A 22296-nucleotide genomic window follows, 5' to 3' on the forward strand; every position below is an offset into this window, starting at 1 on the left:
ACGCGCGATATTTTCCCGTTGCTATGGAACTTCCAAACACAACACTATTGATTAGAGTAGCAAGGTTCAGGAGGTCTGTTTAAGGCTGAACTATTAATTAGACTTTAAAACGAAAAGACCAGTACATAATTTTGAATAGCTATGCCACATTTGGTAGAATCTGCTAAGAACAAACGTCCAGATGTTGCAGAAAACCTAGTAGACTTCGACGTCTCTCTGCGTGAACGGTAAGCAAGATTTGCAATTGTAAGTCCGAATGATTTGAATAACATTTTAATGAAAGCGGGACATTGGGCACTGAGATGAAAATATATAGCTTTGAAAAATGATTTCGGCTTCTACTTCCTTATTGAGAGCTCGAACTTGTTATCATAAAATATCCCTGGTGCAGTCATATTTATAGTGTCTCTCTGCTGTTATTAGTTCACATTATTGTAACCACCAAAGCATCCCATCACCCTTTCTCATTGCGTTATCGTAATGTTAATTTTGTTTCTTCTCATGCACTGTGCTCTGTTGACGCCATCATGAATGCTCAAAGTATACATTATCGAATGAAAAGCAGTTGTCTCTTTTTCTAAAATACAGTTGTATAAACTGCACCACTAACAGAAAGTTGGCTACAGACAATGGAACTTTATTATGTGGTATTAATTATTTCATTGCTAATTGTGTGGTTATTTACAATGAAGTATTTTATAAACATTTGCAATGATAGTGAATAGCATCTTCATAACATATCAATTGGGTGTAAATATTAGCTTGTTGCAATGAATGTAAAGAACTCTGAAGCCTTATAGTGAAGTTGTCCACAAACAATGGACATTTGATGTTAATCTTCAACTGTGGATATAAAATGATTAACTGCTATTGTGCAAGTAGTTAGTTACAAAATATATGCAAGTGAGAGATCGTTTATGTGTCTCAAACGCAGTACAGAACCCAAAATAGAGCTCTATGGTACTTCATGACTGGTGGCTCTCCAATGGCTTCAAATTTCGATAGCATGGAGTTGATGGAATTTGCTGTCTGTCCTGCACATAAAAGAAGAATCATGAATTTGCAGATCCAATATTTAATAATATTTGTGAGAAGATACCATGATTCCAACAATCAAAAGTAATAAACAAGCCACAAAATATTCATAACGATAACAATTTACGATTCAGTGATTGTAATATATATGATCTACTAAGGCAAATGTAACCAGTTCAACTGCCACTTCTTTTCGAAAGTAAAAAGTTTGTTACTGATTATGTGGTTCTGTACAAATTGTTTACAAAGTCAATTGCTTCAAATCTTCTTGAAATTTTTGAAAAATCTATCAGCAATGTGGTGGGTTAGTTATTTTTGAAAGTTTAATTTCCAGTTTTGTGAAAAACATGGCAACAGAACTATGAAAAGTGCTAGTCATAACATGAGTAACTTAAATTATTACAAATGTTAACTAAGCAACATTTCATTACTTTATTACTGTTTTCATTGTAACCATATAAGAGTTAATAATTTTTAAAACTTCGTATGGCCATGTAGAACGCCACTTAATTTTGTCAAACTTCTTGTGGAATGCTTTTCATAGAAACTACTGCTAGCTACTAAGGAAGTTTTCAGACATGAATTATCTGTTACTCAACTCAGGAGGATGAGGGACACTGTCCTTATTTTTAAAGACACGGTGAGATTTCTGGGGCTCATTTTTTTACTCGAAGTTTATGTGGTTACCTCATCTTAACGACCTGAAATGCCGCTCACTTAAGGCTTTAAGTATTTTAAAATGTCTTAGCCACAGTACATAGGCAGCCGACAGGACTCGTCTGCTCCAGTTTTACAGGGCGTTTGTGCGATCTCGGCTCGATTATGGGTGCACAGTGTATGGGTCTGCGAGGCCTTCTTACTTAAAGATGTTGGATGTTGTGCACCATGAAGGGCTTCAGTTGGCCACTGGGGCATTCAGAACTAGCCCCATACCAAGCCTCTGTGCAGAGGCTGGTGAAGCACCACTTCATATTGAAACACGTATGTAACATAGCAGCGATGGCGAGGCATTGTAGCATCTGTGACCAGAGAGTATGCGCTTGACCGCGCGAGTGTTGCGAGTGGTTCTCAGTCGGTCGGTCAGTCGTTGCGAGTCTGTAGCTCTGTCTAGTTGGGTAGAGTACTCTGTCAGTAGTCGTCGCGAGCAGTAGCTCTGTTCAGTGGCGTGCAGTACGCTAGTAGTCGTCATGCAGAGCGGTCGGTCAGTGGTAGCAGCCCAGTGGGGTTGCGTGATGTGGTCAAGCGCATACTCTCTGGTCACAGATGCTACAATGCCTCGCCATCGCTGCTATGTTACATACGTGTTTCAATATGTGGCGGCGGCTACTTACGGTGCGCCAGGCGTACAAAACTTTGTCCACACTATACACACCTGCATACCATACCATTGCTCAGCCTCCTCTGGCATGGCTATTTCATAACTGGCAACTAGCGACGTGGCCCTATGGGATTCATGCACAGGATTGCCTCTCTGTGATGGATATAGTTGGTCTTCATGTTTTGTGTCGCGGTTGGAGAAGATTTCCACCTTGGCTCCCCTGGAGTCCCAGAGTTATTTTAGATTTTACTAATTTTAAGAAAGATAGTGCACCAGATTTTACATTCCAATATCTGTTTTTCAACATTTTAGATATTCATCACGCTTTTTCCATCGTTTACACTGATGGCTCCAAACAGGAGAATTTCCTTGGCTGTTCTGTAGTGTTCCCTGATCATGTAACCCGGATTCGCCTCCCTGATGAATATACTGTTTTCGTAGCAGAGTTCCACGCGATCCTGAAGGCACTGGAGCGGATGAATTGTGTTCGGGGCAATCGATTTCTCCTCTGCTCCGATTCTCACCGTGCCTTACAATCGTTGCAGAATCTGTACCCAACTGAGGAGATGGTCCAGCTGATATATGACCAACTGTACTTGCTCCAACGGCGGGGTAAGGAGGTGTCCTCCTGCTGGATGCCTGGTGATGTAGGAATATGGGGCAATGAACAGGTCGATCAGCTGCCAAGGATGTCTGCAGAGAGCAGGATGTGGCCCAGTGTCCTATTCCCTTGCAGTCTGTCATTTCTGCACTCCACAAGAAGTGCATGGAGTTGTGGGAGGAAGAATAGCTGGCGGTGACGGCCAATAAACTGCGGTTGGTGACGTCAACAACTCTGTCATGGCGTTCCTCCTGCCAGTTGCTCAGGCTGGAAGAAATGACCCTAAAGTGTCTTCAGATTTGGCACTGTCCTCTCACACATAGCTTTCTATTACGGTGGGAGGATCCCCCATTTTGTGATGGTTGTGGTATGCACATCTCTGTCTACCACATTTTAACAGACTGCATTTTATACTGTGATGCAAGGGAAGAAGCACAAGTTGATAGGGATATGCCCTGTGTTTTAGCTAATGATGAGATGTGTGTGTCTAGGGTTTTAAAATTTTGTGATGTGTCTGGACTCTGGCCTAAACTTTTAGGCTGGAGCTTTTAGTGTATTGCAGAGTGGCTGGCTCCTCCCTTTTTTCCTAGCAGTCAGCCTGCCACTTCCATCTGCTATATTGTTTTAGCTCCCTCTACCACTTTCTTCCCGTGTTATCCATGTTTTACTGCTGGTGGCGTGCTTTGTCCCACACTTTGGTGTGGGTAGGCACATATTTTTCCAAGCTTGTTACCTGTGCCCATACAACCCTCTCCATCATCATCATCCATCATATCTGCTACTGATAGAAAATATTTATTAAAACCATTTGTAGTTTTGGGGCTATCTTTGATCAAATCATTATTAAACTCCAAAGAAATTTTTTTTCATTTTACTGATTCGTTTTTTCTGTCTAATATTTTTACTATGTGGATAACACAACATTATAATGCCTGTTATTCTAATTATGATGCAATGTCCTTCTTCTCATGCATGTATGTCAGATGGAATATTGCACTGTAATTTGGAGTAACATATGCACTGCAGTGTTGTATTTATCTACAGACGCTGGGCAAGAGATTTTCATGTAAAATGTCTCCCTTGTGTTGAAATATACGTAATGGTTGTACAAGTACAGAATGTATTCACATAGTTGACACCATATGGAAATTTGGGTCTCATTGTGAGTCTTGTTTGGATAACTTAATGATAAGGCGACTGCTCACAATATATGGTAAATCTGGGCTTGAGACTCAGTCAGTCACAAATTTACATTGTTGTCCATCCATTTGATGAATGTCCATATTCGCTACTTTGAATACATTTCATATATATGCCTAATAGTTTTTCCTTATTGTTAGAAGAACTTACTTTTGGTTGAAAATACATATATTTTGATTTAAATTTTACAGTCATGTAAAGTTACTTGGATGTATCGACAAGATACATTGTGTGGATGAAGTCGAATTTGTATCTCACAAGTATGGAGAAAGTTACATGTCTCTAACAACTAGCATTTAGCGATTTATAATCAGCTACATATATTCAGATCCATATTTATTCTAAGCCTTTACCATATTAAGTTACAATTTTTCTTATGTCATTTGTGCTCTCTCTCTCTCTCTCTCTCTCTTTCTCTCTCTCTCTCTCTCTCTCTCTCTCTCTCTCTCTCTCTCTATATATATATATATATATATATATATATATATATATATATATATATATATATATACCGCAAAACATGTTGTTAAAAGAGAAAGAAAGAAACTCTCTCTCTCTCTCTCTCTCTCTCTCTCTCTCTCTATATATATATATATATATATATATATATATATAGAGAGAGAGAGAGAGAGAGTTTCTTTCTTTCTCTTTTAACAATATATATATATATATATATATATATATATATATATATATATATATATATATATAGAGAGAGAGAAAGAGAGAGAGAGAGAGAGAGACAGAGAGAGTTTCTTTCTTTCTCTTTTAACAACATGTTTTGCGGTTTATGCAAACTGCATCTCATTTTGTACATGGTATTCCATTGCACTTTGTGTTACACTATAGTGTACCTAAAATCATTTACACTATAGAAATAGTTTTGTGTCAAAATTGTTTTGACATTTTTAGTGAAAATTCTTCCTTCGTTTCTCTCAAATGTGAAGGGAGTTTTTCTAGGGATTGCATTCCAACATAGGACAACTTTTATTAGAATTTGATTGTATTGTGTCTGGACCAAAGGAAGAAGTTTCATTTGCATGTGTCGTGTCTGTGTCATATCTTGATCCCTTGATTTTCAGGAACATATACTGGTGATCAAAATTAGAGCAACCAACGGAAACGGGTGATAATAAAGTACAAACAATGTGAAGAATACAGAATATTAACAACTACAACACACATAATAGTGGACAAAAAGGTTCTTCGTTTTTTCCAACTTAATAGATTTGCACAGTGTGGGGTGTGACCACAGCTAGCAGCAGTACAAGCCTGTCAACGATGGGATGTGCCATTAAAGATGTGACCAATCGCATCCTCAACCAATAACGCCCACTTTTCCTGCAAGCTGCTCGCAAGTCTTTGGAGTGGTTGGTGGTTGCTGACATGCAACCCATCTTCCTAGTGAGTCCCTGACATGCTCTTTGGGATTCAAGTTGGGAGAGAGAGCAGGCCATGCTATGCATGCAATACCTGCCACTTCCAAGAAAACATCAACCAAGATCGAGCTTTATCGTCTGTCAGAACGAATCTGGACCCACAGGACCTTGCAGTAACATTACATGAGGTCCTAAGATATCATCACGATACCTGACAGCAGTTAGACCTTGCTGATTGACCCATACAATTTCACAAACAGGTGTTTGAGTGGTCAACATTATCCTTGCCCACACCTTTAGTGATCTTCCTTGATATCGGTTCCTTTCCACAATGTTTGGGTCCCAAAATCGTTCCACGTTCCCTCCAGATGAGAATCCATCAAGAATAATTCTCTAGACTAAATTGGGTCTCATGTGTGAAAAGAATAGTTGCTCTTTGTTCAGTCATCCAGGTGGCACGTTGACAACTCCACTCTAGACATTCTCTTCTGTGAAGACAGACACAGTACGTCGTCAACAATAAAGGGTACTCTGCCGAAGACTTATGTACATTGTTTACCTTGATACAACACATTCAGAGGTCAGATTACAGTTGTATGCAATATAAGGCGCTACTGTCATGCCCTTACAGCCAAATATCGGTCCTCTCTTTCTGATTTCACATAAGTTTGGCCCTGCCCTGGTCTTGGAGATACAGTTTCAGTCTCTGTAAACTGTCGCCACATCCGAGAAACAGCAGAACGATTCACACTGAGTCATTGGGCCACATCGGTATACAGCTGTCTTGCTTCCATTCTAGTTGGCGTGGTTGTCCATTGACTGAAATGCCATCTTCCATGCAGAACACGAGCTTACGGACAGCAAACATCCTTAAATGAGTTAAAACACAATCAGTACAGCGCAAATACAGAAAACTCGAGAAGAATAGACAAAAAAACAAAATTACTTGCCACCAACCAACTCCGTCACTACAGACTTGGTCGGCCAGTTGGCCGCCTGCCGCCGCCCCATCTTCCCCCTCCCCCACTCTCCGCCCCCACTTCTCACACACACTACACTTCATAATCTCAGCGATCAGTCCAAGTAACTGGAGGAATTTAATAACAAACAAGTCCTGCCCCATCTCCGCCTACAACATAGCACTGTTATATTTCATCATCTTATCCATACGTAAGAACAGAAGCCTCACAATAAATTAAACGTCTTACCACACCACAAATAGCAAACCAATAACACCTAAAGAAAACGTCAAACACATAAACAAAAAAAATTGACAACTCACTGAAAAAACTTCCAAATCTTACATCCCGAACCAGGAACACTGCCAACGACTTCACACATCCAACACCAAAGCTCAAATGAATCCAATACCACACATTGCACTCAGCACATACACACACACACACACACACCACCAGAGGGCACCATCAAACAAAACAAGTTGGCATCTACAAACACAATCAACTCATATCCTCCACACCATAATGACGTCACACACCATAACACCCATACGTCATGGGTTAAAGCAGACAGGTGGAATCGGATGCTTCCATTCACCTGTTTCTTTATAAGTAACTGAAAGAGAATCAATTGTAAGCCATGCTTACTTCTCTGAGTATGTCATTAACACCGGACTCTAGACCAGTAGCGGACATAATATCTACCACAATGCTTGTATCATCAGCAAACATTGTGAACCTACATTTTTTACTAATGGACAAAGGTAGATCATTAACATATATTACAAACAGCAAGGGCCCAAGGGCAGATCCCTGGGGAACCCAATGCTGTATTTTGCCTCATTCAGAAGCCACTGCAGTAAGAGATCCATTATTGTAGCCATGTAAAATCACCTATTGTTTCCTGTCTTCGAGATATGATTTTAACCAATTACCTATAGACCCTTTGATTCCACAATGATAGACCTTCTCTAAGAGTATCTTGTGGTTTACACAATCAAAAGCCTTGGAAAGGTCACAGGAGACGCCAACTGATGACTTCTTACTGTTAATAGAGTCCAAGATATTATTTGTGTCTGGCCGCTGGTGGCCGAGTGGTTCTGGCGCTACAGTCTGGAACCGCGCGACCGCTACGGTCGCAGGTTCGAATCCTGCGTCGGGCATGGATGTGTGTGTTGTCCTTAGGTTAGTTAGGTTTAAGTAGTTCTAAGTTCTAGGGAACTTATGACCTCAGCAGTTGAGTCCCATAGTGCTCAGAGCCATTTTTTATTATTTGTGAGTGATAATATGGCTCGCTCTGTTGAAACCCCTTTTTGAAAACCGAACTGTCTATGGTCTGCAAACATTTCTTTTAGTTTTCCTTTAATTGAATTTTTATGTCGTTTAGAAATCGCAACACCTTCTAAACACTTCACGCTAGTTAAGCCCATAGAAGTATGGCTTTTCTGAACGTACTTTTGACCAAGAAGCGATTCTGGTAGCTGGAATCCAACATTTCTGTTAATCATGCCTTTTGCTTTCTTATGGTGATATTTCCAGAGAAACTTTCGCTCACTAAAACAAATTTCGTTGCATCTAACCAAGATGTGAAATACGAGGCTTTATAAAATTTTTAATATAACACGACATTTTCTTAAAAATTTTCGTCCTCTCTTTCACCCCATTAGGGGTTGAATTTACAAAATCAGGGTAATATGTACTTTTTTATTTCTAACAATGAAACCAAATACATATTTTCATAGATTACCTCTGAAAATGCTTTCATAATGAAATAATTTCATAAAAGTTTTCATCTCCTGTTTCACTCCCTTATGGGGCTAAATTTCCAAAAACACTGAAACACTCATTTTTTTATATTTAAGTAAGAAGTCAAATACCTGTTTTCATAGATGCTTTAGTAGTTCTTTAATAACGATTGACTTTTAAAAAAGCTTCCAACCACTATTTTAGTCCTTAGTGATTGAAATTCCAAAAATTCTGAAACATACAGTTTTGTATTTTTGACTGAAAAACCAAGTAGCTTTTTTCTAGGTTTAAAATTCCCTAATAGCGACATATTTTCAAACATTCTTTCACCCCCCCCCCCCCCTTAGGAGTGTAAGATTCAACATGCTATGCATGTTTCAAGTTTCTATCCTCAGTGATTTGGGCTGACCAATGATGAGTCAGTGAGTTAGTCACCTGGGACATTGCGTTTCATATGTAGAGATTAACAGTGTTTGGAATGTGATTTGTGTATAAATGAAAAGCAATGGGCCAAGTCTGGTTCCCTGTGGGATAGAGAAGTGTAAAATTCTCACGTCAAATCTTATTCTCTCTTGCTGTTTTTGTAATTTCTTTATACTGGCTCCCGTTTTTTCAGACCTCTTGCTTTCCTTCTTATCAGCATTACTAAACTGCTAATCAAGTTCAGGGCTCATTGTCCCAGTTGCAGGCTGCCCATTTAACAGCTTCCACAATAACATAGATTTGATATTCAGTAATGATTCTTTGCATAATTAAAGAATTTAAAATGCTGCCATAATCTACTAATTAAGGACTGTTATCTTATATTAAAGATTTAATGCAGTAAGGCAAGTATTTAGTTAGAAAGTGTATATATGTTGATGCAGCATAACTGACTGTGTCAAATACCAGGACATAATTCATCCAGCATCTGAGAAAGAGAGCACTTAGTGCATTGTATCAAACTGTATGCATAATATCAAACCTTTATGGAACTTTCCTTCACTGCCCCTCCTCCACAAAACAATGAAAGGAAGAAAGTTTATCACTTACTACATTTTTGCTGTTCATGCAGTAATAGTGCAGCATCAAACATAATATTTTAATTTATTACTTCTTTACCACTAACAATTTCCGACATATCTTGCAGACAGTTTCACTGAGTGTCCTGCAAAATTAAGTGACACAAATTTTGGGAGATGTGACATCTTATACACTGAGGTACATGAAAAATAAGATTTTGCTTAAAATGGAGAGGAAATTACCCAGATCATACTCATCCAGTGTTTCATAGCGAGAGCATTTAGGGATTTCCAACAAACTTTCAACATAATTTCAAACCTTTTCTAAAATTTCTCTTGTTATGTGCTTAACGCATTTATAAAATAATCAGAGGCTTGATGCTGTTTTATACATGGAAGTTTGAGTCATTAAAGAATCAGAGGTTTACTGGTAGCATAAAACTTAACATCTTTATTAATTTTTTATGGTCTACACAGTCAAAATCCTTTACTAATTCCAAAAACACTCTTATTCAACTATTTTTGATTTGATCTTGTTTGAGATTCTCAGTGAGATCTATGTTTGCATCTATGGTATATTCATGTTTCTGGAAACAAAATGGGACTTTACAGATTACACCATGTTTCATTGGAAATGCAACAGATTTCTGGATATAAACTCATTCAAAGTTTTTGATATGACTGATAAAAGAGGTACAGGTCTATAATTTACTGCTTTGTATTCATTTCCCTTTTATGTATTGGTTTTATCAGCACTGTCCACAAGGAAATTGGATACATTCCTCCTTCCAAGAACAATGTATTGATTAGTAGTGTAAGATGTTGCTTGGACTTCTTAATACCACATTCAACTGCTGTAGATGATATTCCATCAGTGCAAATGATTTTGTGTAATTTTTTTGCTCTTTTTCTGTACCTTTTTTACTTCTGTCACCAGAAATATCATTGTAGCTTTTTGTAGGGGCTAATAATTGATATCCTGTATTAGTGTGTCTAGAATTTTTATTCCCTGTTAGTTTCTGGTCTACTGTGGAAACATGGTTATGGGGAGATTTATGATGCATTATTCTGTTCTGTGACAGTATTTTTTGATCATAAATGGTATTTTGTCATTTACATTTAAAATAAACCAGCAAGCCTTGCCTTTATTGTCAACACTACTTATTTTCTCTAGTTGCTTGGCTGCTTATGTATTTTTATATATGCATTGTTGTGGTCTTCATTCTGGTTTGGTGCAGCGCTCCATGCTACTCTATCCTGTGCAAGCCTCTTCATCTCCGAGTCACTACTGCAACCTACATCCTTCTGAATCTGCTTACTGTATTCATCTCTTGGTCTCCCTCTACGATTTTTAGCCCCCACGCTTCCCTCCACTACTAAATTGGTGATCCCTTGATGCTTGAGAATGTGTCCTACCAATGGATCCCTTCTCGTAGTTAGGTTCTATCACAAATTTCTCTCCTTCCCAATTCTATTTAGTACCTCCTCTATCTATCTAATTTTCAGGATTCTTCTGTAGCATGACATCTCAAAAGCTACTATTCTCTTCTTGTCTGAACTATTTATCTTACACGTTTCACTTCCATACATGGCTACACTCCATACAAATACATTCAGAAAGGAATTCCTGACACTCAATTCTATATTCAATTTTTACAAATTTCTCTTCTTCTGAAACGCTTCTCTTGCCATTGCTAGTCTACATTTTATATCCTCCTTACTTGGAACATCATCAGTTACTTTGCTTCCCAAGTAGCAAAACTCATCTACCACTTTAAGTGTCTCATTTCCTAATCAGATTCCCTCAACATCACCTGATTTAATTTGATTACATTCCATACGATTGTTTTACTTTTGTTGATCTTCATCTTATATCCTCCTTTCAAGACACTGTCCATTCTGTTCAACTGGTCTTCCAAGTCCATTGCTGTCTCTGACAGAATTACAATGCCATTGGTAAACCTCAAAATTTCTACTTATTCTCCCAGGACTTAAATTCCACTACTTGTTCAATGTAGAGATTGAATAACATTGGGGATAGGCTACAATCCTGTCTCAGTCCCTTCTCAACCCCTTCTACCCTTTTGTGCCCCTTAACTCTTAGAACTGCATCTGGTTTCTGTACAAATTGTAAATAGCCTTTTGCTCCTTGTGTTTTACCCATGCCATCTTTAGAATTTGAAAAAGATTATTCCAGTCAACATTGTCAAAAGCTTTCTGTAAGTCTACAAATGCTATAAATATAGGTTTATCTTCCCTTAACCTATCTTCTGTGAGAAGTTGTAGGGTCAGTATTACCTCACATGTTCCCAAATTTCTGATCTTCCCTGAGGTCAGCTTCTACCAGTTTTTCCATTCTTCTGTAAAGGATTTGTGTTAGTATTTTGCAACTGTTCTTAATAAACTGATAGTTCAATAATTTTCACATCTGTCAGCACCTGCTTTCTTTGGAATTGGAATTACTGTATTCCTCTTGAAGTCTGCAGCTATTTGACATGTCCCTTACATCTTGCGCACCAGAAGGAAGAGTTTCATCATAGGCTGTCAGTATCTCCTAAGGCTGTCAGTAGCTCTAACGGAATGTTGTCTACTCCTGGGGTTTTGTTTCAATTGAAGTCTTTCAGAATATTGTCAAATTATTCATGCAGCATCATATGGTCCTCCTCATTTTCAACTATGTCTTCTTCCATTTCCATAACAGTGCCCTCAAGTACATTTCTGTGGTATAGACTCTCTATATACTCCTTCCACTATTCTGCTTTCCCTTCTTTGCTTAGGACTGGTTTTCCATCTTGGCTTGTGGTATTCAGATAGGTGGTTCTCTTTTCTCCAAAGGTCTCTTTAATTTTCCTGTATGCAGCAAGTTCCTTACCATCAGTGATACATGCATCTACATCCTTACATTTGTCCTCTAGCCATTCCTGCTTAGTCATTTTGCACTTCATGTTGATCTTATTTTTTAGACGTTTGTATTCCTTTTTGTCTGCCTCATTTATTTCATTCACCATACAGCGGAGATGCTGAGTTGCAGATAGGCACAGCAAAAAGTTTTTCACAACTTAAAGCTTTTGGCCAATGGCCTTTGTCAACGATAGACACTAATACACACACACACTCTCACGCAAACGCCATTCACACACATTACTGCAGTCTCTGGCAACTGAAACCACACTGCATCCTGGATTTTCCATTGTTTCATTTATTGAATTTTTATATGTTCTCCTTTCATTGATTAAATTCAATATTTCTTATTCCTTTCCCTTGTTCTTGTCAGTCATTCCCTAATGCTCCCTCTGAAACTCCCTGCAACCTCTCGTTCTTTCAGTTTATCCAGGTCCCATCCCCTTACATTCCCACTTTTTGCAGTTTTTTCAGTTTTAATCAATAGTTCATAGCCCATAAATTGTGGTCAGAGACCACATCTGCCCCAGGAAACGTCTTACAATTTAAAACCTGGTTCCAAAATCTCTGTCTTGCCATTACATAATCAGTCTGAAACCTTCCAGTGTCTCCAGGAACCGAGCGAGGTGGCGCAGTGGTTAGCACACTGGACTCGCATTCAGGAGGATGACGGTTCAATCCCATCTCCAGCCATCCTGATTTAGGTTTTCTGTGATTTCCCTAAATCGCTTCAGGCAAATGCCGGGATGGTTCCTTTGAAAGGGCACGGCCGATTTCCTTCCCCATCCTTCCCTAACACGAGCTTGCGCTCCGTCTCTAATGACCTCGTTGTCGACGGGACGTTAAACACTAATATCCTCCTCCTCCTCCACCAGGTCTCCGCCTCCAGGGGCTCAGCATTCATTTGCTGAGTACAGGCTTGGCGACCCCGTGGTTGCTGAGCTGGGGACTGGTAAGTGCCGCCAGTCCCCTGTCACCATAAGCTTTGGGCATGCGTCAACGAGCACTGTGTGGCACAGTGGTGGAATGTTGTGTGTCTCAGGTAATGGGGATCTTGGCTTGACTGCTCAGACCACGGGGATGGAATAAACCTGTATAAAAAAACCCTCAATCTCAAGGTGTGCTGCACACTGATGAGATGTGTGGCTGTTGAGGTGGAACAATCGTTAGCGGGCAACCTCTGGGGAACCTGCCGCACCTCAGTTGTATATGCCTTACCTGGGAATGCAAGGCTCTGTCTAGATGGACTTCCAGTTCTCTAGCTGCTCGTGGGACCGACATGGATCCTTCGAAATCTTCTTTGCCTCCTCAAACGGAAAGGGTGGGCCACTGGTAGGTATCAACACCCAATCCAACAAGAGGGCTCGTGTAGCCAGTCTTTCTGATTCAGTCAGTAGTAACAGAATGCACCCTGCTTCGCAGAATGGGTTTAAGTTTTGACAAAGTTTCACCTTTTTGTATACAGAAAGGCTTAGAAGGCATTGTTGCACCTTGAAATCTGTTAAGCGCTTGCAAAATGGGACTTTGTTGGTCTAGCTTCCAACAAGTCAAGAACCTTCAGAAAGCACAATGCTTTGGGGAGTTTGCAATAGAAACTGAATTTCACAACACCTTGAACCACAGCAAAGATGTTGTGACTTGTAGGGATATCTTTGACATTCCCCAAGAAGAACTGAAAGCTGAATGGTCCCGGAAAGGTATTATCCTTACTTTTAACAGCGCCAAACTACCAGAGCGTGTGAAGGCAGGTTTCCTACGCCTCAGTGTACAGCCTTATTACCCCCGTCCAATTCAGAGTTTGAAATGCCAGTACTTTGAGCACACTATTCTTGGCTGTCGAGGGGAAGCCACTTGTGGGAAATGCGGTAAAACTGCCCATGAGGGAGTTGGTTGCTCCTCTCCTCCCAAGTGTATAAACTGCTCTGGGGATTACCCTGTGTGGAGCACGGACTGCAGAGTTTTCCTTGAGGAACGGAAGATCTAGGAGATTAAAACCACGAAGTGCATCTCATATGGTGAAGCGAAGAAGTTATATAAATCCATGCAGCCACCCACGTTCACTGCATCCTTTTCTTTCATTCTGAAACAGCCGGTCCTAAAAAATTGTGCCGCTACACAAACGGAGGTTACTGCTGTCAGCACTAGCACCTGCGTGTGTCCCTGCACTTGTGCTCTTGCAGTTGTGTCTAAGCCTGTCCCTCCCCCGAGAACATAGAAAAAGCTGAGGTTACTGACATTGTGGAGCTCCCTGCCTCTCCAAAGGTTCCATCTGGTACGCTGTCAAACGCTGCCTCACTCTCAGCCGCAGTTGTGTCTGCAAAGTCTACCTAGGGAAAAAATCCAAGGTAAAACGTCCAATACCGGTGTAATCAGGCAGAAAACAGCCTGACGATGTCGACATCGACCTCTCTGACATCTCAGTCGATTTTTCTTTAGAGGCTATGGAGCTTGATGTCGGATTGGGGCAACCGCTACGCTCCAAACCTGAGTCTCCACCCATTGTGGGCTCCCCTCCCCATCAGAAAGTCAGGATTAAAGTAGTACCCCCCCCCCCCCCCTGATAGACGGCCCCCATTATACAGTGGATCATGAATGGATTCAGTAGACACACGGAGGAACCGAAACTGCTAGCCCAGCAACGCCCTCTGTGCTTGTGTTTGCAGGAAACACATTTCAAACCATCTGATGCCCCTGCACAATGGGGCTATACCCTATATCACAAGGATGATCTGACTGGGAAAAGAGCCAAAGGAGGGGTTGTTGTGTTTGTCAATAATGTGCACCACTCCTCTGCTCTTCCCCTGGATAGCGACCTGCAAGCAGGTGCAGTTGAAATTTCTGCACATCAGCGGCTTACTGTTTGTTCTCTTTATTTACCTCCACTGGATGCAACAGGCTCTGAGGCTCTCACGGATCTTATAGCGCAACACCCTCAACCATTTCTCCTCCTGGGAGACTTCAGTGCCCACCATGTCTTGTGGGGCTCAATGTCTACTTGCCATCAAGGTCGAGTTTTGGAGAGCCTCCTAACATCTCGAGAGCTGTGCCTCCTAAGTGCTGGTACTCCTACTCATTTCTGTCTTGGTACTGGGTCGTTCACAGCCATCGTTATATCTCTCTGCTCTCTAGCCCTCGCCGACTCTGTTCACTGGGAGGTCATTGACGAACTTCATTCCAGCGACCACTTCCCGACCAGTCTTCAGCTACTCGATGTTGTGTTGCTGGAACAGAAGCCACCAATGTGGATGATTGCCAGGGCTAACTAGAAGCTGTTTGGCCAGTTGGCTGTGTTTGAACACTGTGACAGCGTCCAGGAATGGGTGGATCACATCACGCATGTGATCCATCACGCTGCTGATCTGTCCATACCAACGTCTTTCGGCTCTCTTCAGAGGCAATCTGTCCCTTGGTGGACAGAAGAGTGCCATTCAGCCATCCGGGATAGGCGTTTGGCTCTTCGACGGTTTAAGCGCCACTCGACAGCGGATAATCTCTCAACCCTTCGAATCGCAAGAGCCAAGGCTCACTGTGTCATTAAAGAGAGCAAAAACCGGTCATGGCATGATTTCCTGAACTCCGTCAATTGTTCCACTTGTTCCTCAAAAGTATGGGAAGCCATACGGAGGATTTCCGGTAAACACAGCCGTTTACTGATAGCTGGAGTGTTGAACCAGGGGTGCCTCCAAACAACACCTAGAAACATTGCTCAGACGCTGGCCGAGCATTTTGCACAAACTACTGCCAATGCAAGCCAGGATCCAACGTTTTGTCACTACCGTGCGACTGTCGAGAGGGAAAAGTTGGACTTTAGGTCGAACAGTTCTGAGGCCTACAACTCCCCTTTCTCAATGTGTGAGCTCGAATCGGCCCAGTCATGACCACATGCAGTACTGTACTGCATGCTTCACATCTGCCAGCGGCGTCAAAGGAAATCCTCGCCGAATGTTTTAATCTAATATGACAGACAGGTGTCTTCCCCAACTCGTGGAGGGAGGCAATTCTAATCCCTCTCCTCAAACCAGGAGAGGACCACACATGTCCCAGTAGTTACCGGAGTATCGCCTTGACGAACTGTGTAGGAAAGACCCTGGAACGGATGGTTAACCGTCGTCTGGTCTGGTTTTTAGAATCACTGTATTGGCATATTATTTGATATCAGTAAGGCGTACGATACTACTTGCAGACACAGTATTCTCGCACACCTGCATCAATGGGACTTTCGTGGTCACCTCCCCATTTTCATTCGGGCTTTCCTGTCTCAGTTGGTCGCTCACAGTCTGATCGATTTGAGCAGGAGAATGGTGTACCCCAGGGCAGTGTTTTAAGCGTTACCCTCTTTGCCATCGCCATCAACAGTATAACATCTACGGTAAGGAGTCCAGTACATTGCTCCTTATTTGTGGACGACTTTGCTGTTTTCTGTTCCCCCTCCAGTGTTGCAACAGTGAGCCGCCAGTTGCAACCTACAGTGTGGTGCTTAGAGGAGCGGGCTGCAAAGACGGGTTTTCGGTTTTCTGCCGAAAAGTGTGTGTGTGTTCATTTTAATCGTTCTCGTCGTCCTTTTAATTTGTCTGCCTTGCATATGGGGGACACTATCCTACATTTTAGACACACAGTACGGTTTCTGGGCCTCATTTTTGAAGCCAGATTGTCGTGGTTGCCACACCTGCGAGACTTTAAAGCCAGAACCCTGAAGGCGCTGAACATCCTCAAGTGCCTTAGCCACAGGTCTTGGGGAGTGGACAGGGTGGGTCTTCTGCAGCTTTTGTGCGTTTGCAGCTGGACTGCAGGTACACAGTGTGTGGGTCAGCGAGGCCCTCTTATTTGTGGATCCTTGACGCTGCCCACCTTGCAGGGGACTCGACTGCTTATCGGACTAGTCCCATACCCAGCCTCTGTGCTGAGGTGGAAGAACCGCCACTTACCATTTGGCGGCAGCTCCTGTTGGTGCGCCAGGCTTGTAAGTTTCTTGCAGCTCCAATCTCGCCCACTCACCATATTGTTGCTCGTCTGCCTCTGGAGTGCCTTTTTTCCAACTGTCCACGAGCCATTATGCTGTTAGGGATCTGTGTGCAATGTGCGCTGGAGTCCCTTGGTGTGGAGCCTGTACAGCCCCAAATCCAGGGTTTTAACCGCCTGCCACCCTGGTTACTGGAGAGGCCCAGAGTGATTTTAGATTTGGTGCATTACAAGAGAGATTGCACTCCTGTCACCATTTTTAATGCAACATTTTCTGCCATTTTATACGAGCACCAAGACGATGCAGCTGTTTTTACTGATGGGTCGAAACAGGAGGATTCTGTTGGTTGCTCTGTTGCTTTTCCAGATCGTGTCCTCAAGGTCCGACTGCCTCAAGCATTTACTGTCTTTGATGCAGAATTGTCTGTGATCTTGTGGGCACTGGAGCAGATGAGATGCTCTTCCCATCCTAAATTTCTTGTCTGTTCCGATTCACTAAGTGCCCTTCACTCATTACAACGTTTGTATCCAGCAGATAAAATAGTCTAGAACATCCAGGATGCCCTCCTCCAACTACAACGACTGGAGAAGGAGGTGCTTGTCTGCCGGGTTCCAGGGCACATCGGCATTGCTGGGAAGGAAAGGGCAGATCTCACAGCCAAGGAGGCATGTCTCGATTTGCAAGTATTTCAGTGTGCCATCCTCCTGCACGCATTCACCTCACTATTAAGCTCACGAGTCATGTGTCGGTGGGAGGATGAGTGGTTGGAAATGACTGACAGTAAGCTCCATTTAATTAAGCCCACAACGCGTGAGTGATATACTTCTTTCCAGCCCCATAGACGGGACGAGGTTCTCCTCACTCGGCTTCGGACAAGCCACAGTCTTATGATGCATGGCTTCATGCTCCGGCGAGAGGACCCTACAATGTGTGGTACTTGTGGCGTCCAGGTCACTATAGGCCACGTTTTATTGGATCGCGTTTTATTTTCTGACCAACGGGCCATGGCTGACTTTCTGGCGGATATACCATCTCTTTTAGTAAATACTCAAACGAATGTGGTTAAAGTTTTAAAGTTCTGTGCCTTGTCCAATATTTTTACCAAGATTTTAGGGAGAGAATCTTAATTTGTTCACACGATGACTGATTCGCCCATATTTTACGGAAATGGCCAGCCAGTGAAAATTTCCTGTGGCATCCTTGACGTCCCTTTCTCGTTTTCCTTACGTTCTATTTTCTTACACAGAATTTTGCATCTTTTCCCGCTTTCGTTGCGTGTATGCTTCCATTTTACTAAATTTCTCCACATTCGTTTCTTTCAGTGTGTGTCAGGGCGCTGATGACCTCGACATTGAGCGCCCGTAAGCCCCAACACACACACACACACACACACACACACACACACACACACACACACACGCGCGCGCGCGCGCGCGCACACACACACGCACACACACTCCAGGTATCCTCCACATATACAACCTTCGTTCATGATTCTTAAACTAACTGTTGCCTATAATTAAATCATGGTCTGCGCAAAATTCTACCAGGTGGCTTCCTCTTTCTTTCCTTTTCCCCAGTCCGTATTCACCCACTACTTTTCCCTCTTTTCCTTTTACTACTATCCAATTCGAGTCGCCCATGACCAGGGCCACATCTGGGGAAGGGGGGGGGGCAGCTGACCTGGGTGGCAGAATTTGGGGGTGGGGGTGGCAAATTTTGGTAGGTTTTTTCCTTAGGAAGCTCCTTAATGTTGCATTTATACTATTGTGGCTATCTAGCAAACAGTTCTTTGGAATGAAATGTTCAGATTAAGATGCAATACATACAGTACTAGTGCCTTTTTGAGTTCTATTACAAGTGTACGTTATTACAATTCCAATTTGCTGAAAAATCGTCCCATAATCAAATCCTGGCTGCACCTGTGAAGTGCGATAGTTATTCGAGAAACCACTTTTTTAATGCTGCAGCCTTATTGCACCAGACATCACGCAGTTGGCAGCAATATCAGAATACTGACTCAAACAGTGTATTAAGCTATCTGTTCTAAAGGACCATTCAAAATATTAATACCATTATTAACTTACTGGAACTTCTTGCTTGAACGAACATACTTTAATAACAATGTGCATCAAGTAAGTTAAATTATTTAATTGTATTTGCAGCAATACAAGAAGACTGCCAGAATTTCGGCTGTCGACTAACAAAAACATTTTCCGACTTTGTATTCCTTAAATCAGCGAGCATCAGCCGAAAATCGGCTAAGATGTCAACATCGGCTGACAGGGACTAGCTTCACACTAAATCTCTCAGACATGAAGTACGTGTAGCCTACACTCTCCCAACGCCATTTACTGTTGGGGCACGATGGCGTTACATGGTGTATCATTGTTTTCTGTTGTACTGATCTCTGTTGTTCTTCTGTTGTGTATTTAAATTTGTTTAATAACTTATATAGTAATGGATGGTCGAAAAAGGAGTTGTGGGGCGATGTACAGAAATATAGCAGAAGAGAAGAAGAAAATAATAAGTGATTCCTTTTTCACAAAGCCTGCTGTCAGTAAAGAAAACAAAACATCAGATAACATCATATAATATAAATTGAATTTAGGGTATTTTGTGTAATGGACAATGTTGTAAAGGAGACTTTTCTAAAAACAAGCATACCAATTGCAAAGTTGTAACTTTATCCTAATCAGGGATCTTCAAATTATCACTAACGTCTCCAGACTGGAAAATCGTCTTGTACTTACGAATAAAAATGGCTGCCAATTAGTAATGGTGCAAGGTAATATTTTTAAAGCTGTTTTAAACTTTTTAATTATAGGATGATCACATAAAAAATCAAAATATTTTAAAATGGTCAAGTAATCCTCACTGGACCACTTCATATGGATTGACTCAGGGATCAATCCCTTACAGTTACTGTAACACTACCACAACAGAGAAGGACATAACCAAATTACTCAAAGACAGTAAATCTCTCAAGTTCAGTATGGATTACATATTTTTTAGTTTCAGGTGAAACCAAAGATGGCCCGAGTATGAAGTTAATAGACCACACTGTGAAGGAATGTGAAACACTCCTTCTGGAACATCAGCTAGTGTTCAGCAAAAGGATGAAACGTCTGAGTTTCAGTTTGATTTTAACGATCCTGGTACATGTCCGAAGAGGATTTCTGACTCTGAAAGCTGTAACATTACAAAAATGAAAGCAGAAAACGAATGTAGGAGCTATAAAGAAGGTCGTAATTTAAGTAAAGATTGGTTTCTAAAGCAGTTAAAAAGTGGGACAAAAGTTAAAAGATCATGGCTAGGTTATAGTGAGAGCATAAACGCTTTATATTGTATTCCCTACAGATTATCTTGTCACTTAGGCTCAGGTTCTGAGTAAAAATCATTCTTAGCTAAAGAGGAAGGGATTGTTAACTGGACAAAGCTTCGTGAAAAACTGCCTGCCCATGAAAATTCACCAAACCATAAATTTTGTTTTTACTCTTGGAATGCTCCAGAGTCTTTTCTTGGAAGCGAAGGCATTGATAGAGAGTTGCAAGACTAGATAAAAAAAGGAGGAATCTCTCTGGAGAGCTGTGTTGCACTTTATTGCTGATGCTGTCGCTTTTCTAGCAAAGCAAGGAAGTCTGTTTAGAGGAACAAAAGAAGTTGGTGATTTTGGTGATCCACAGAGCAGGAAATTTATAAATACCATTGATCTTATATTAAACTATAGTGTCCTCTTCATCTGCATACTGAACGCCACAAGAAAGGGCTGATTAGCTATTTTTCCAAACATATACAAGACGAGTTCCTTGACTCGATTGCCAACAAAATAAGACAAGACTTAATTAAAGATATTTTAGTTGCTACATATTTTTCATTGATGTTTTCCTGCACTCCAGATATCAGCCACAATGAGCAGGCGACTCAAGTAGTTCGCTATATCAAGGTAAATGACTCAGAGATTGTGGGAAGTTTTGTTGACTTTTTTATAGTTACAGACAAAACAGGAGAAGGTCTTCGTCAAAAAATACTGAAAAAATAGAACAAGATGTGTTGAACATTAAATACTGCTGAGGTCCATCTTATGACATTGAGGCAAACATGGCTGGAAAGTACAAAGGAATCAAGTCATTAATACTTGATAAAAATAACCATGCCTATTTCGTACCATGTGCTGTTCACTCTTTAAATTTAGTAGGAACACATGCAGCTGACACATCTGCTGGAGCACAAACATTTTTTGGAACTGTAAACTGTCTGTGTGTATTCTTTGTGGGTTCCACATCAAGATGGGAAATCTTACAAAAACACAACATTAAAACCCCAGGGCAAGACTAGGTGGTCTGCAAGAGTAGAGGCAGTTGAACAGTTTATAAGCATTTTAATAAAGTGGTTAAGGCTCTGGAAGAATTTGAAACTTATAAATTCTCAACAGCATAAACAAAAACAGAGGCAAGGTCTACTTGAAGAAATATGAGAAAACTCAAATTTATTGCCTTAATTTGTTTCTGGTATGCAATACTGAAAAAAAATGTATCATGTTAATCAGTTTCTGCGAAGAGAAGACCTTACAATTGAGAAATCTGTTCGAAACATTCAAGGCCTTTTGAACTTTCTGAAAACTTCCAGAGGCTCTTGTACCTCTGAAGCTATTTATGAGGCCAAAGTGCTAGCAGAAGCTAATGAGGTATCAACAGTATTCTCAGAAAAAAGGATCAGAAGAAAGAAAAAAATGACCAAAGAGCTTTGTGACGATGAGGTATCCAAACATTCACAAGATGATTTGTTCAGGATGTACCTGTTAGAAATAATTGACAGATTGATAATGGAGCTGAGTACCCGATTTACTGCACTGGAAATCATTAGTGGAAAATTTAGTTTTCTGTGTGGCGTCCAAATTCAAGAAATGGAAGTGGAGGACTTAAAGGCCAAAGCAGCAGAACTCTCTGATACCTATGCAGAAGATCCAAACATGGAAGAATTTATTTTTGAAACTGAAAGATTCAAACATCATGCCCTGGTAATAGAGAGACTTGCAAAATGCTACTGTATCATACACATTAAGTTTGATTTATAAAAGTAAATTGGTAGAAGGGTATCCCAACATTATTACAACCTTAAGAATATTCCATACCATACCAGTTTCTGTTACCACTGGAGAAAGTAGTTTCAGCAAGCTGAAACTAATTAAAAACC

General features: G+C 41.1%; 1 protein-coding gene across 1 annotated transcript in view; it reads left to right on the forward strand.

Annotated features, from left to right (window-relative positions):
* The first annotated feature begins 66 nt into the window (after nt 1-66).
* The window catches only part of LOC124606146 (enkurin), a 109199-nt gene continuing 86969 nt past the window's right edge, over nt 67-22296 (forward strand). The window contains exon 1 of the mRNA XM_047138111.1: nt 67-227. Coding sequence (XP_046994067.1) covers nt 142-227 — 86 coding nt within the window. The 5' untranslated portion in view covers nt 67-141. The remainder of the gene's footprint in view (nt 228-22296) is intronic.

Source organism: Schistocerca americana, chromosome 3 (assembly GCF_021461395.2).
Source record: "Schistocerca americana isolate TAMUIC-IGC-003095 chromosome 3, iqSchAmer2.1, whole genome shotgun sequence".
Taxonomy (NCBI): Eukaryota; Metazoa; Arthropoda; class Insecta; order Orthoptera; family Acrididae; genus Schistocerca; species Schistocerca americana.